This window comes from Ascidiella aspersa, chromosome 7 (genome assembly GCF_963924565.1).
Source record: "Ascidiella aspersa chromosome 7, kaAscAspe10.2, whole genome shotgun sequence".
NCBI lineage: Eukaryota > Metazoa > Chordata > Ascidiacea > Phlebobranchia > Ascidiidae > Ascidiella > Ascidiella aspersa.
The window spans coordinates 29,907,693-29,922,985 of record NC_139453.1 but is presented as its reverse complement, the minus strand read 5'-3'; the positions used below and the strand labels follow the sequence as shown (position 1 = coordinate 29,922,985).

Genomic DNA, 15,293 nt, shown 5'->3' with positions numbered 1-15,293 from the left:
TCTGCTGCTAGATGGCTGTCGTTAGCTACAAAGTGCTAAAACGCAATATTTCAGGTTTTTACCCCCCAAGCAAAGGCCCCTGGGAGTGCAGCCTCATAAACTTTTACAAAGCACCTACATACCACTCTACGCCATGTCTGAAAATTTGAAGGTTCTACGATGTCTACTTTTTCTATAAAGCTTCGGACAAAACTCGGTCTGAAACATACCATAGGAAACCAGGAAACCATAGGAAACCAAAAAAGAATAACGGCAAAAACAAGATATGTCCCGAAAATAAATTTTCGGCCCATATAATAACGGCAAAAACAAGATATGTCCCGAAAATAAATTTTCGGCCCATATAATAACGGCAAAAACAAGATATGTCCCGAAAATAAATTTTCGGCCCATATAATTACAGGAATAACGCTGTTCATGTAATTAAAGATATTTACTATTCTTGTAATCTTATCTGTATTATTATGTGCACAAGAAAGTAAAACTCCTATGCAAGAGCAGGTAAGCATAAAACACAGACTTACTACAGGTAAAATATTTTATTGGTATTCACTATGTTTTTAACACTTAGGCATTTAAGGGAATGCAACAACGTATTGTTTAATTGTTTACTCTTTTCTGTTTTTCACTTTTAGTGTTTTATGTTGGCTAGAACACAAACAAAGAACCATTTGGATTCCTTGACGAGTATCAACCTAAGAAAAGAGTCTGAAAGAATGTGAGCAAACTTAAATTTATAATTATAACAAAACCAACTAAAAGTTTATAGTTAACCCAAAGAGGTTAAAATATTTTACATTTGATAACACCACCCAATGTTTTTTGGTAATGCAATATATGCATTTTAAGTATTTCAAACCTGGTATTTGCAAATTATTTTGTGTTGCATTAACTTTTATGTTTTTACTAGTCATACATTTGAGCATTTTCCGACGTCGAATCCAGCAGTGACGACGCACGACTTGGCGAGATCTGGATTCTTCTACCTGGGAAACTCGGATCGCGTCCAGTGCTTTTCCTGCGGAGGAGTGCTCAGGAACTGAAATTACGGCGCCAGCGTACAGTCAGAACACAGGAGACACTTTCCTAACTGCAAGTAAGACTTTTAAACGCTTTGCCAACATTTAAGATTTTTTGGTTAACTGATAAACATGGTTGTCAAGATTGAGTGTATAGTTTGGCTGTACTGTATTTTTGTGCTGCATGCCCTTTTTAGTTTTAATACCCATGTTGCATAACAGTTTGTCAATTTTCAAGCATTTAAAAAAATCTCTGAAAAGCCAGCTAAATTTAGAAGATAGAAGCGATCCACTTATAAATTTTAAAAGGTGTAAATTTGTAACATTATTTAAAATAGTGTATAAACAATACAAATAAAGTAACAGAATTTTATTAGAAAAATTGCCTAACAAACAAATTTTATGGTAACCTCCATCTACAGCTCAACGCTATGTTCCACATTGTAAGTCATAAGGCAATTTTTTTCCATACCAAAAACCTGATTTATTTTTGTAGTAATTAAAATATTTCTAAAACTTACAATTTACCAAAATTCTACACATGTTTGTTTCATTCAGACAAAATAAAAAACATTGCACCAAAATAATTTTAGGCGGTACTGGTACCTAAATTGGAAATATGTGAAAAAATTAGTCAAACAGAACAATCACATAGGACCGTGGTTTCCTAAACTGTGGGTCATGGCCTAAAAAGGAAACCTTTTCTTTTTTTTTTGTCATTTTCTCTTGAGAGTTGTTGTTTTATTGCGTGATAAAGGCACCTGTATAGGTAACTGGAATGTCAGATAAAAAAGTAAGTACCGGAAGAGCTTCTTTGAGTAAAAACACTAATTGAACCACATTTGGTTTTCAATCATTCAACTAAATGTTTGACGCTGAATGGGGCATAAGGCACAAACAGGTTCTCCTTATTAGGTACTGTCTTGTTAAACCCATCATACTAAGGATGGATACAATTGTTCGTCTTTAGGTCTTCCAGGTTTTGTTTTACATGGCGGAGTTCTCTTAGTGCAGGGGTGGGCAATTATTTTTTACCGCAGGCCACATAAGAAACATAAAATGTTTTGGCGGGCAGGGTCCAAAATAGGATCTCAAATAGAAGCCATATGATTTCATACTATGACGCTATAAAACAAGTTAGCTAAAGACCTAAGTCAATTTGAAGAAAAGGTGACAAAAAGGCACCCGGCGAAGCGTTTCGTTTAAAATGCAAAATTTAATTCGAATTGGGAGGGGGATGCGACATATTAATATATGTGTATTACTCGATAAATACAAGAAAATCTTGCACACCACCACTTACAATGCCTTTTTTTGGCGCTTTGAGGCTTTAAGTTGCTGATGTGTTTTCTTACACAGGACATATTGCAAAGACAGTATAAATCGGGAGAAACACAAACATGGCATAAACCAAATTAGGTTGAAAAATAACTGTTATGTATGTTCAAATTTTTAAAATGGAAAACTTGCGATCACAGCACAAAAAATTGAATTTGCAAATAAGTTTGACGAATTATGTTCGAAAGAGTGCCACAGTGCAGACCGTGACTGTAAAGACGTTAAAAACATGTGGAACTTATGAGAAAGACAAAAGAGGTTCGCACAAAACGATTTCCATTTTAGACTATAAAACAGGCTAAAAATGGGGTTTGGCTTGGACATAAATCCGTCCCTGGAAAGAATGAATATATATGTTACAACCAAACATGTAGAAGTTCGCCCTGGTTTGTAAGAAAAGTGAGACGCCAGCCGAATTAAAATGCTTGGCGGGCTTGATCGGCAAGCGGGACGTATTTTACTCGAGTTTGTCTTAGTGAAAAAATGGCCATTTGTAGTACATGCCATCTTAGTCATCTACGTTTAATTTCTTTAACTATGTTGTGATATCCTGTGATCGTAGTTCCTCTTTTGTTATAGTTTGTGGCTGATTTGCCCAGCTTTAAAAAAACAAACAAAAAAAACAACTCTCCGTTATATATGATGCCTGGCAGCAATAGCTTATTTAAAAAAAAAACGATTGCTTGTTTGCCGCCTATGGATCTTCAGGTGTTTTGTGTATGTCCTTGTGGGGAAAAATGGTTTCCCCTCTAACCAAGTTTTTGTTTGGGCAAAACTCTGCTTGCCATTTTGGTTCATTTCAGCACATCCTTCCGTGCCCATTATTTCCTAGATGCCAACTTTAGCATGTGTATCGCCAATTACTAGAAGCATGTGGTGTGTTTCACTCTGGACATGACAATTTGCACACTCAAGGTGTTTCGCTAATTATTTCTACCAATTTAAAAAAATAATGCGCATTCGCTTTTAAAATAAATAATGTACACTAACCATCCTTCAATGATATACTGTTTGTTTTTAAGTGGTGCTATCATTAAGTAAAGTTACAAAGGAACGAACCCAGCACTTTTAATTGCATGACACATTTAGCAAATATGGCCATATACGCAAACCTTCAGTCATAAGGCTATTTTTTTTAAATATAGCAACATTTTTTTTAATTTTTTTTCATTATGGCTATTTTTTTGATAATACATTTTATTAGAGGTATTTTTTATTCTTAGCATGGTTCAGAACAACGAGCCTCGAAATGTGCCGCTTACATCGGATGAGAGGGCAGCTATTCCTCAACAAACACCGATTTTCACCGAACCACCAGATCCACCACAAGCTGAACAGGTAAACAAAAATAAAAAAATAACAGCCTAAACAAGATTAAAATTTAATTACAAGCTAAACGGGTAATAAAGTAACACAAAAGCCAAGAGTAAAGTGTAAACATAAGCTGAAAGCAAGATTAAAAATTTACTACAAGCTTAGCAAGTAATTCAACCTAAAAACAAGGTTAAAAATTAATTAACTTGCAGGCAGAATAACAGAAGACATTTTTTTTTTAAATCAAAAAGGTAAAAATAACGGAAAAATAACTTTTTTTTTTCAAACGCTCAACTGGTAAACATACCAAAGATTATTTTGACTTCGTGATATTTTCACATCATTTAAAACATAACAAAAATATCAATACTACAAAGTAATTTTCAACAACCTGAAAAGTTCGAATAACAGGTGTATTACGAGTAATTGTTTTTTTTAAAGACTAAATTTGTAAAATAACTGAAATATTAAAACTACAATTTTATTTTTTTGTAAAGGTCTAATTGGTAAACATACCAAAAATCACTTTGCCCCATTCAAAATATGATTTCGAGGACTAAATTAAAATAAAAACTTGACTTTTTCACTCTATGTTTTTCGACGCACATAGTATCACTGCACATATTGCCCTTTTTTCGTTCGCTCCTCACACAAACTCGAAGCAACACAGAAAGCGTCTCGCTTCATGAGACAATTTAAATATCAAGACTGCAATTTAATGTTTGATCTTTAGGTTGGAAATTTTATTTATTATGTTTGTATTAATTCAAAACCAGTATTTTAAGTTTCCAAAATTTGTTTTATCTTTTCTGCAGCATGATTTAGAGTTGATGTTCCCGTGCAAATACCCAGTGAGTCCTCACATGAGAAACGAAGACTCGAGGTTTCAAACATTTGACGAGCGTTGGTCGGCCAACAACGTGCAAGCCACACCACAGCAAATATCAAAAGCTGGATTCTTCTATATTGGTAAGTGATTTTTAGTTGACATTAACCAGACCTACACACTTTTTTTGCGCCTTTTTGTCAGCCCAAGATTTCTAAACTCGAACGACAAAAAAATCGTAGTTTTGTTCCAATAACGGTTCTTTCTAGCGATGTCTAAAAATATCGGATCGGAGCCGATACAGGAATTCAAATTACAATAGAAAAGCTCTCGCGCAGACCATTCACTTTATTATTTATTTTTTTTAAATTATTTTATTTTTAAAAATCGGGAAATAAAAACAAGGAAAAGTCCGACGCTTTTTTGATGGAAAAGCCGGCCTAATGATTGCTTTCATTTTAAACGCCAATGAATGCAGATGGCTGTTATTTAAAATTTGTCATTTCTGGTTTGTCTTACCTTGATAGGAAAGCTTAAACTTTTAGGTTAGCTTCCATAAACCAGGCCTACTTCGTATATGTACAAACTGTCCATTTAAAAAAAAATATATTTCAACCAAAGTTTTCTAATACGTATATTTTAATAAAAAAAGACAATAAATACAACACTATTTTTTTTAATTAAAACGAGCGTTGGTCGGCCAACAACGTGCAAGCCACACCCCAGCTACTATCTAAAGCTAGATTCTTTTATTTGGGTATTTGAAACGTTTTGAATTGCTTTTTTCTAACTTTTTTTAAACCATACACTGAGCTTGACTATGCAGGTGAACGCGACCGAGTGAAGTGCTGGTATTGCAACGGAGGTTTGCAGAACTGGGATCCACAAGACGAACCATGGACCGAACATGCAAAGTGGTTCCCAACGTAAGTTAGAGGCAGTCCTTTTTTATTTAACATAAATTTAAACTGTTTAGATTAATTGAAAGATAGCGAAAATAATTATAAAACCTAAATTTGAATCCAGTTTAAACAGTAAAAACTTTTAAAACTTTCAATGATTAACTCGGTAATAGCGTTTGCTTTATGCTATCTCAATTGGTCTGCTAATAAAATCAATTTCAATGACCTCCATTTTCAACCAGTTGTGAATTCCTTCTCCAACGCAAAGGCCCCGACTTTGTCTACCGAATGGTTTCCATGTTCCCCAACTTAGCCCGGCCATTACTAAGGGGTACCTTCGATGTACCCCCGACCCAGGGGGGCAACAGGATCCAGTTTGGAAGCCAGTTGCCCCGAGCACCAACACCGCCCACGAAAATTCTTGATCCACAGGTTTGATTTATATTATTCCTAAATTAGGGGCGGATGGACCAGATTAACTGCCATGCATTCATGGGCGTATCCAGAAAATCAAAATTGGGGTTTCCGAATTTTCAACTTAGGGAATTCCCCCATTTTCTGTGTGACGTTAATGAATGATGACGTCATAACATAGTGATTGTAGTGACGTTATTAATAGGAAAAACTAATTAGAAGCCGCCAATAAACGTCCTGCAAAAGCGAACACGTGAGTCGTCTACACTTCTGCAAGGTGCCAGCTGCGAAACCGCTTAGTGTGCAATCGTTAACTTCAAACGAAAAACTTAAACAAGATTGCGAAATATATGTGATTGATTTTGGTAGAATCGTGTTTCAACTACCAGCACCACAGTTTTCTTAAGTTCCATGTACGGGACACGCTAAATTACAAGCACGTCTTTCGCCACCTGCTAAACTAAACAAAGATCGTTTTTTCCCGGGTGTTATTATGTCACGATTAGCGCAACATGCTGCGGTTTAGAGAGAATAAGCTGTGTCAATTGCACACTTGACACGTGGTCTTGGTATATTCTTATGGAGAATAATTTTGCGTTAACTGTCATAATTTAAAATGGAGACTTTAAAAAGTATCCTGTGTTTACGGTCGACCAATCAGAAGAGAGAAGGGCGTTTGTGTTTAATTTTGGTTTCGCATTAGCTGAAGACGAGCGACCCGATAACAATAAAAACATTGCCGCTTAGAACAGTGAGCTAAACCCTGGCCAAAACGAACAAAAAACGATAATATCTCTTACGAAAAAGGTTGGTCCGAACACCCACCCCCCCCTAGATACGCCACTGCATGCAATGCTTGATGTATTTGGTTCTTCTCCAGGTACAAATTTGTGTGTATTTAGCTAATAATAAAGTAAAACTTTAACAAAAGCATGATAGTTAGTTTTTATTACACCATTTGCTGATTTTTAAGTGAATGCACCAAAAGCTACAGTAATTTGTTAACTGGACAAATCACATTTTGTTGGAAAATCTTATTTTCTTTCATTGTTAGGTTAAACTTGGCCGGAAGACTCAAATCGACTGCGTAATGGCGTCAGATATTGTCAAAACAGCTATTGAGTTCGGCTTCACGACGAGGCTGGTTCGAAAGGTGGTTGAGAGGTAGGATTGGTATTTTTTTACTAGAAAAAACTTAGCTAGAAAATTTGTTGGTTGTAGTGATTAACAAAAAATAACCCTTAGTTAATGTTGGATTACTTACAATAACTACTGATGCTTGTGTTTATTTTTGTCAGGCGCATTTCCCATTCTGCAATGTACAGTTCAATTGTCCACTTTCTTGGTGCATTAGAAGATGAAAAAACAAATGACAACCAAAACATGACTGAAGACGAAGATTCAGATGACCAGGCAAGAACTTTTTTTTTAGGTTTTGTGTTTAATAAGTGTTGTTTATATGAAAGTATGCACGTATTTTGAACTGTCTATTTTTAACACCTGTACTAACCACAAACAGATAGTGGTTTGGCAAAATTAAAGCCATTTATTTATTACATTTGAAGGGAACGTAAACCTTTAACTATGTAGAAGTTTGCCCGTAGCTTAAAGCATTAACATGGGTACAACATTTAGTTGTTTTTATATACCAATCATTTTATTCTGAGTTTATTGCCCCGATAAAAAAGAAAAAAAAAAACAAAGAAAAAGGCTCAACAGAGAGAAATAGAGTCATAGACGTTATCGCCTTAGGATTGTTCGAAACCTGCTGAACTCCACCAACTCAACTCCAAGAACCACTTGGTTAAACACACCATAGAAAAAAAAAGCAAACTAACTGATGGTTACTGTTTTTGTTAGAATGTAGAAATGTTTGGTTCTTTTCATCAGTCATAACTTGTGAAGCCTATCCAAGCTAACGCGTATTTTTATGCTTTTTTAGGAAGAACAAGTTGACCACACAACAGATGATGTCACCAGTAATCAACTTTTTGAAAGGTGTGTTACCCAGTTTTACTAAAAAAGTGCTGTGTAAGTTAGTGAATATACTTAACGCACAGTTTCTATTAAATAAACAATTCTACAAAGGGGTTTACATTTCCTTTTAGGCAGCATCCGCATGATGGTGCCACGGAGTCGGACAGTGATGACGAAAAAGCGTTGGATGACGTCATGCAGTCGGACATCGTGCAAAGTGTTTACCAAGCATTTTGTCATAAGCAGTGGCCAAAAGTTGAACGTGTTGTGAAACGGTGGGAATTACAACTCGAGCTAGATAGGAGTCGATAGCTACGAGCTCATAAACCTCTTATGCGCACCTACATACCACTCTACGCCATGTCTGAAAATTTGAAAGTTCTACGATGTACACTTTTTCTATAAGGCTCCGAACGAAAATCGGTCTGAAACAAACCATAGCATAATCATTTTTCGGCCCATATAATAACCACTGTGTTTGTGTATAGTTACCGCCCGCCATAGTTTTTCCACTGTAGCTTTATTATAGTTTGTTCATCCAACTGACTTTTGTTTTATTTAGACGACTTTGTGAAGGCGGGGAGTACACAACAGTTGCTGAACTTTTGAAAGATGTACAACAAGACTCAGGTGCTTATAGCTTAGTCAGTTCAAACAATACCTATTATATAGCTTCTTTAAAAAATAATAAAATCGTTAGTGATCGTCGGATATACTGAAGTTCACATAGTACCAAGCAGGTGCGAACCAAATCCAAAAAGAGGGGGTCTCTAATTTCTAACTTTGGGAAATTCCCCTATTTTCTGTTTAATGGATAATAACGTCATAAAATAGTGACGGTTATGACGCCACAAAATAGTGACGGGTATGACGCCACAAAATAGTGACGGGTATGACGTCACAAAATAGAGATTTTAATGACGTCATAAATCGGAAAAAACTAATCAGAAAGAGCCGATTAATGTTCAGCTAAAGCGAGGCTAAACGCAAAGCGAAAAGGTGCGTCGTCGACACTCCTGTCAGGCGTTAAGTGCCGTTAACTTTAGGCTAAAAACTTAACCAAGACGTGCAATTCTTTTTAGTAGAATCATAATTTTGCTGCGTTCCATGTACAGGACTACACTAACTTACAAGCATGTCTTTTGTCACCTGCAATACTAAACAAAGATATTTTATCCGAAGTATTATTATGCCACGATTAGCGCAACATCTTCGCCAAGCTAAAATACAAGTTGCGGTTGGGAGAAAATAAGTTGCGTCAATTGCACACTAAACAGACTGGTACCAAGTGAGGTATTTGGTTTTAATGTGACAAGACCAAATTTGCTAGCTGTAAGAGGTCAAAAAAGAACCCACCACTATATTTTGTATATTATTGTTAGACATGGAGTCGATGGAACATCGCATTTACATGCTGCAAGAAGAACGGAAGTGCAAGGTCTGCTTGGATCAGTTGTCTAGTATCGTGTTTGCTCCGTGCGGACATTTCTGCTGCTGCGAAAGGTGCTCCCAATCGCTGACGAATTGTCCTGTTTGCCGGGATAACATCGAAAAAGCAATTAGGACTTACATGCCGTGAATTGTAAATATAACTAGGTGTTGGGCTGTTCTATGCATGTAACGGTGCCTTTTTATTGTATTGTCCGACCAACTTTAGTGGCTCACACAGTTTTGTTGGATCATCTCGTGTATTTCGTTCTTTGTGATGAAATGAGTTATGCTCTGTTACTTTAAAACACTGTAACCCGCGTCAAGATTTAATGATTTCACCTGCCATTAAAAACCGTTGCTGTCATAAAATATGTTTATAGTTCTAAAGTTAGCCCACAGAAAAAATAGTTTTTTCTTTTAGACGCTGTAACATTTTAAATTGTGTTTTATTTCATTTGAGAAAAAACCCAAACGTAAAAATTGTGCTGACTGATGAAAAACACATTTCAACTGGTTATGAGAGGTGCTGAATACCACCAAAAACTTATCCAATTTATTGCAATTCTTCAATATGCATCTCTTTGTTCAGATCGTTTTTCTTGTTTAGTTATTTAATAAAATCATGTATAAACAACAACATTTGTTTTCCAATGTTTTTATCACCCAAGTCAACTACGGCTAATTACTAAATAACATCATTTTTTAGGTACACTATGCACGGATCTGTAATGTAGCTTGGTAATAAATTGCAAAGCCGAAAGGGTCGAGTAGATCGACATCCTCTTGATTAAGACATTTCAATACGAACTTGTATCGTCTTCTGTTAATGTAAATCACCACCTTTTAATGTAAATCAACCTCTTCTATAATTATTATAGCTATAGTCATCGGCCTATTGTTAATTGCCATGCGCGTTATCTGGTACTTCCCTGTACAGTGTACACCCCATTTAAGTGGTCCACCCTTTTTATAGTACTGTGTGTGCATTTTTGATGGATGGGCGAACGCTTTTCGTCATTTTTATTTAAACAACATTGAGGGAATAACTGCCTTTTCATATATTTTTAAATCACTTAAAGGTAACAGCGTGACTCTTTTTGCAAAATGCAATTTCTGCCGATTATTTTCATGTTTTTGCGCGAAGCGTTAACATTGTATATTTCAACAAAAGTTTGTCACTGACTATAGAGATGTCCGATAATATCGGATCGGAGTCGATACCTGAAGCCAAGTGGTAGTATCGATACCTGACCGATACTGCGGTTAATGCGACACCAAAAGAATATATTTCAGCCATAATTTATGATATACCTGACGCATTTCCACTTTAAAAGGTTTTATTAAAATAGATTAAAGCAGTGCTTTTCAACCCGTGGGATGATACGCACTTGTGCGGATGAAAAAACTGTACTGCGGATGACAAACGTCGTACGGATGAATGTGCGGATAAAAATGGTGCATGTTATTATTTTTTATTACGTGTAATACAGTAATCAAAAAAGCTGGTGCGCCCACTTATGCGTTACAGGTACAGTAATAGACCTATAGTCTTGTGGTTCATTGCAGCTTAAGCTATTCGTTTTATATCAGTCAAGGGTTAGCCACACGGTTTTATTGCACAAACCTTTCATCGTTATTTAACAAAACAAATAAAACTAAAGGTTGCAAACTTACTGTTCTTGTTTCGTGCGGATGGAAATTTTCCGAAACAAAAAACTGCGGATGGAAGTTTTAAAGGTTGAAAAGCACTGAATTAAAGTATTAACAATTAAAGCAACTAAATTTCCCAGCTCTAAATTTTTGTGAACAATTATCACATCTGCTCGTTGGAATTCCACTTATTTTGCATATTTCATCATATTAATACAGTCATTTGGTATTGGGTCGGATCGTGTGACGTCACTCAGTAGTAATGACGTCACTTAGTATCGGACCGCGATACTTTATGTCCAAATAATCTAGTATCGGAATAAAATGTGTAATCGTATTCGAATAAATAAAATATTTTTTTGATTAAAATACTCCCTGGTAGCAATAGTTTTATATTGAAGCAAAAACAAGTTTACTATTGTTTGAACATAGGCTTCTGTGGCGTATTGGGGTCTGTAGTTAGGGGTAACAGGCGCTGGCTCTGCAGACAACGGCTGCCTAAATCCCTTGCTAGTTCTTAATCCGACTACAAAGGAACAGGCCGCTAGAATACCTGTCCTTAACTTCTTGTACTCTAGACAAAGTCACTTCACTCAGTAGATGTTGCCCGTCGAGTATATTAACAAATCTCAGCAGTACATACGATAAACAGAGCGGCGATTCAAGCCGCTATTAGTAAGACGTTTAAAATAGAATGAATGCGAAACGTTGAAAGCGCACAATTCGGCGTTAGGTCACGCGTCAGTGAACAATGGTCACGTGTATAGTGACGTAAAATTAGGCAATATCGAGTTATATTGCAGTTAAATGCTGCAGAATCCCCCTTCCAATGAACAAGTCAGACGTAGGAAGGGTTGTTCATTAATAAAAAAGATCTATAAGATTGATATTAGGATATGGCTTGGGTGCGTGCATGTCAAAACGTTGGTACACAAAGAGAAAAAGCATGTGAAACACATCTGTTTGGCGATAGAAGAAAACAATATATTTACAACTCAACAGAGCAACGTTTTATGGGTGTTTTTATAATTTTTTTGGGGGCGAATTTGTAAACCATTTTCTCTGCGATTAGTGTGTACACAAACGATTTAAAAATACAATACAGGAAGCAATAAATTTTCGGCTGTGGATTCCATTACCACAGCAACTTAAATGGACAGCTGATGGCTGTCTGTTTTGTAAATAATGAATTCTTGATTTATCGAACCCTTTTAACGCGAATATAAATCAGATATTCATTCATGAAATGCGATACATGGCGATAAATTTGCACAATACGGTAAGCTTAGTATTTGGCTTTAAAGTACTTGGCAAACATATGATTTGGGCCTCTGTGTCGCTATGTTAGCGCTGTCAGAAACCTACTCCGTCAGCAGTAACGCTGCGAGTATTAGTATGTTAGTAAGAGGGGTCTGGTAGGGGTTGGCGGGTTCGTTAGAGGGAATAGGGTTGTTTGTGTTTGCGAAGGCATAGAAGTGAGTCGTCTAGCAATTATGTGTAGTCGACTTCTTGCTGGAAGAATTTCCAGAATTATTTGAAGTTTGCGTCCCACGCGGTTCAATGGTTTTTCAGTAAAACGACGTGAATTTGTCATAGAATTCAAGTGGATACTGCGGTAGGTTGAACTTCGTTGCAGTTAATGTGTGAAGCGTATTCACATCAGCTTGTGCTTTAAAGTTTAAGAGATTATTTACGAATGGCATTGTGAGCAGCGTCGTTGGAGTAATCTAGAATTCCAACAGGTATAGGTCTTGTGTATTAGAAACGCTGTGAAAATAGGTAGACTAGCTTGGGATATTCTTCTCGAGGACGTCCATCCGGCCGAATGGTTTTGTCTCGAATATCTTATCGCCAGCGATAAGTTATTCCACTCGATTTGTCATCCAAAGTCTAGAGTTCAACGAAAGTGTTTTATTTTCAAATTAGGAAGAATTTCGCTGCAGGTTGACGCGTAAAAACGCTTGCGTTGTCAAAGTTGCACTTGCGTTACGTTGACGCTCAGCTGTATTGAAGTGAGCTAAATTTGGACTTTGGCCTGTAGGTTATTGAAATATCGTCCTACAAGGGAAGTCGATGCAGCGTGGGGTTTTAATTCTCCAGGAGAGATTGATGTTTTGGTGAAACTGAAGTAAGTTCACCAGGTCGCAAACAAATGTCGTTCCTGTAAGACATTGTAGGAAACACCTGTTAATCGTTCCTGCTTTTTAGTCGCAGGGCTTCGGTACATAATGATGTTAGTTTGCGGAAAGTGTGCCTTGTCACAAAGCTGTGCATGAGTTTACAAAGGGTTGGGTGAAAAGGTAAATGGTAATGTTTGTACGGTGCGGCCGAGATTCGAACTCGGTTCGCGAACAATAAGCAAACTGTATAAATACAGCTCCAATGTGGTCCCGGTCCCACAGCGAACAATGTTACAAAAGCGTGAGAACAGGAAATGACTACTTAGTGGCGCTGAGGGAGACGTTTAAAAATGCACTGTGTGAAACAACGCAAAATCGAAAAAATAATAAATAAATAAATATAAAAAAAAAAAAAACATTTTACAACACAATTTAGTACTTCGTACTATATTGCACATAATATATTAAATATTACATCATGAGAACACAAAATTGTGCCATTAATTGTATCAAAAAAAGTTTGAAACGATTTGTGGAATTTCTATAGCATTTGCCGTGAAATTTACACGGTTAAACATTGTCTTTAAAGCGTCAAACGACTTAAATGTCTTACTGGGCTGTTGGGTTGTCGTGAAGAAATCCATACGCGTGAAGTTAACTTGCGCTTCATTCCATGTTAACGTTCGCTCCTGGGTCCCTCGCTGAGACCCCTGGAAGGCGAGGACATCTTTGGTGCGAAATAATCCATCCAAGCCCTTTGAGTGCGTCGAACGCCTTGAGGTGCAAGACTGCTGACGAACGTTGAGGAGGGCTGAGCATCTTCGGGGCTGTTCTTGCACATTATTCGATCCTGTGGTTGATAGGGGAGGGCTATCTGGTGTCTTCGTAGAGAAACGATTGGCTGTCGAATCTCTAGTTTATTGTGCGTCAACTTGCCTGCGGAATTTTCTTCTGTCATCTTAGAGATTGTTACATCGCAGATCTCACTTCACGAGCGCGATATAACGGAGCAGGGATTCAATCCGCTAGTCTATAAGACGACTAAGACGTATAAAATAGAATGAATGCGAAACACTGAAAGCACACAATTCGGCGTTAGGTCACGCGTCAGTGAACAACGGTCACGTGTATAGTGACGTAAAATTAGGCAATATCGAGTTATATTGCAGTTAAATGCGACAGCTTCATATTTGGCATTCGTAATGTCTATCAATGCAGGGCCCTCTTGTTTCAGGACCCCCGGTGCGCCCAGGGGTCACCAACTTTTTTCACAAGGACCGGAGTTAAACTTAAAGGACTGGTTGCCGGAGGCCGGATAACTGTAAAGCAGGACTTCGGGGTCGGTTAAAAGTAACCCGAGTCCAACTCTGGCCAAAAAACTAAACCCGAGGCCGACTTCCGACTTCCGAGTCCGACTCCGGTAAAATGTGCGATTTCGTCGAGTAACAAAAATAAAGTGGATAGTCAGCAATCCACTTATAAAGGTGTCGTATAATTTATTTACATGGTCGGAAAAATGTTCCACAATACATGGTTGGAAAATGTTCCACAATTAGCTATTCCATCTTTACAATTTACAGTTGGCGGCCATATCAGTTTAGAAAATTTTATTCTGCGCTATTTATTCTGTTTATGTTGGAATGGGGACTCGGGTAGTTTTACGTGGTCTTAGTCGAGTCCCGAGTCCAACTCTAGCAAAACAACCGACTCCGTTGAGTCCCGAGTTCGACTCCGCAGCCCTGCTGTAAAGTAGGGCTTACGGTAGATTAAAAAAGCTCAATATATACCAAAATATACACTGAGCTTTTTAAATTGCCGTTTAGTTTAAAGTTTTATCAAATTTGTCTTGGTTTAGAATCCGACAAATTTTTCGAAGCACTAATAACCGTATTTTAGCTTCAATGAAGATTTATGTCGCGTGCCGGGAGAAGTTAACCGGATATAAATCGGCCGATGGCTGAAGTTAAGTGACGTCTGATAAAGCGGAAAAGCGGATTATCTCATGCGTAACAAACTGTTTAAATCACATATAGATACTTGGTTGTTACAACGTCTTCATAATGGGACTATTGTATATAAAGTAAAACTACAACCACCTAAAACTTGAACAAGATAGGCGTACTGTACATGTTTATTTCATGCGAGCGTCTTACACGGTTTCTGTGCAGCTTTTATTTTAATTATTTTTTTGACTTTTAAGTTTTGCAAAATTAACACAAAATAACCGAAAAAAAGTATTCGTCGCCATCTCTGTTTCAGATACATGTTTGTCCAATAGTTGGGTAGATAACAACTGGTTGAG

The 15,293-nt window shown here is 37.1% G+C and overlaps 2 protein-coding genes across 3 annotated transcripts in view; both read left to right on the top strand.

Annotated features, from left to right (window-relative positions):
- LOC146138882 (baculoviral IAP repeat-containing protein 7-like) overlaps window positions 1-9,369 on the top strand; it is a 56,093-nt gene extending 46,724 nt beyond the window's left edge. The window contains exons 5-11 of the mRNA XM_083394721.1: window positions 3,581-3,695; window positions 4,487-4,640; window positions 5,324-5,423; window positions 5,642-5,831; window positions 6,868-6,977; window positions 8,353-8,420; window positions 9,173-9,369. Coding sequence (XP_083250847.1) covers window positions 3,581-3,695; window positions 4,487-4,640; window positions 5,324-5,423; window positions 5,642-5,831; window positions 6,868-6,977; window positions 8,353-8,420; window positions 9,173-9,369 — 934 coding nt within the window. The remainder of the gene's footprint in view (window positions 1-3,580; window positions 3,696-4,486; window positions 4,641-5,323; window positions 5,424-5,641; window positions 5,832-6,867; window positions 6,978-8,352; window positions 8,421-9,172) is intronic.
- On the top strand, window positions 393-1,090 carry LOC146138883 (baculoviral IAP repeat-containing protein 7-B-like). 2 transcript variants are annotated; one of them, XR_014501412.1, is made up of 3 exons: window positions 393-501; window positions 653-718; window positions 911-1,090. XR_014501412.1 is itself a non-coding variant. In XM_083393950.1 (3 exons), exons 1-3 carry the CDS (start codon window positions 490-492, stop codon window positions 1,041-1,043), a joined length of 228 nt encoding a protein of 75 aa, XP_083250076.1. In that variant the 5' UTR covers window positions 402-489; the 3' UTR covers window positions 1,044-1,090. The 2 variants fall into 2 exon arrangements, 1 of the variants encoding a protein (XP_083250076.1); XM_083393950.1 differs by having other exon boundaries at window positions 402-501; window positions 636-718.
- Window positions 9,370-15,293: the final 5,924 nt, after the last annotated feature.

What these genes read in the sequence shown, in the direction of transcription:
- LOC146138883 (XM_083393950.1), top strand. An exon ending in AGAAAAGAGTCTGAAAGAAT is followed by an intron (nt 719 to 910) that starts GTGAGCAAACTT and finishes TGTTTTTACTAG; the next exon opens with TCATACATTTGAGCATTTTC.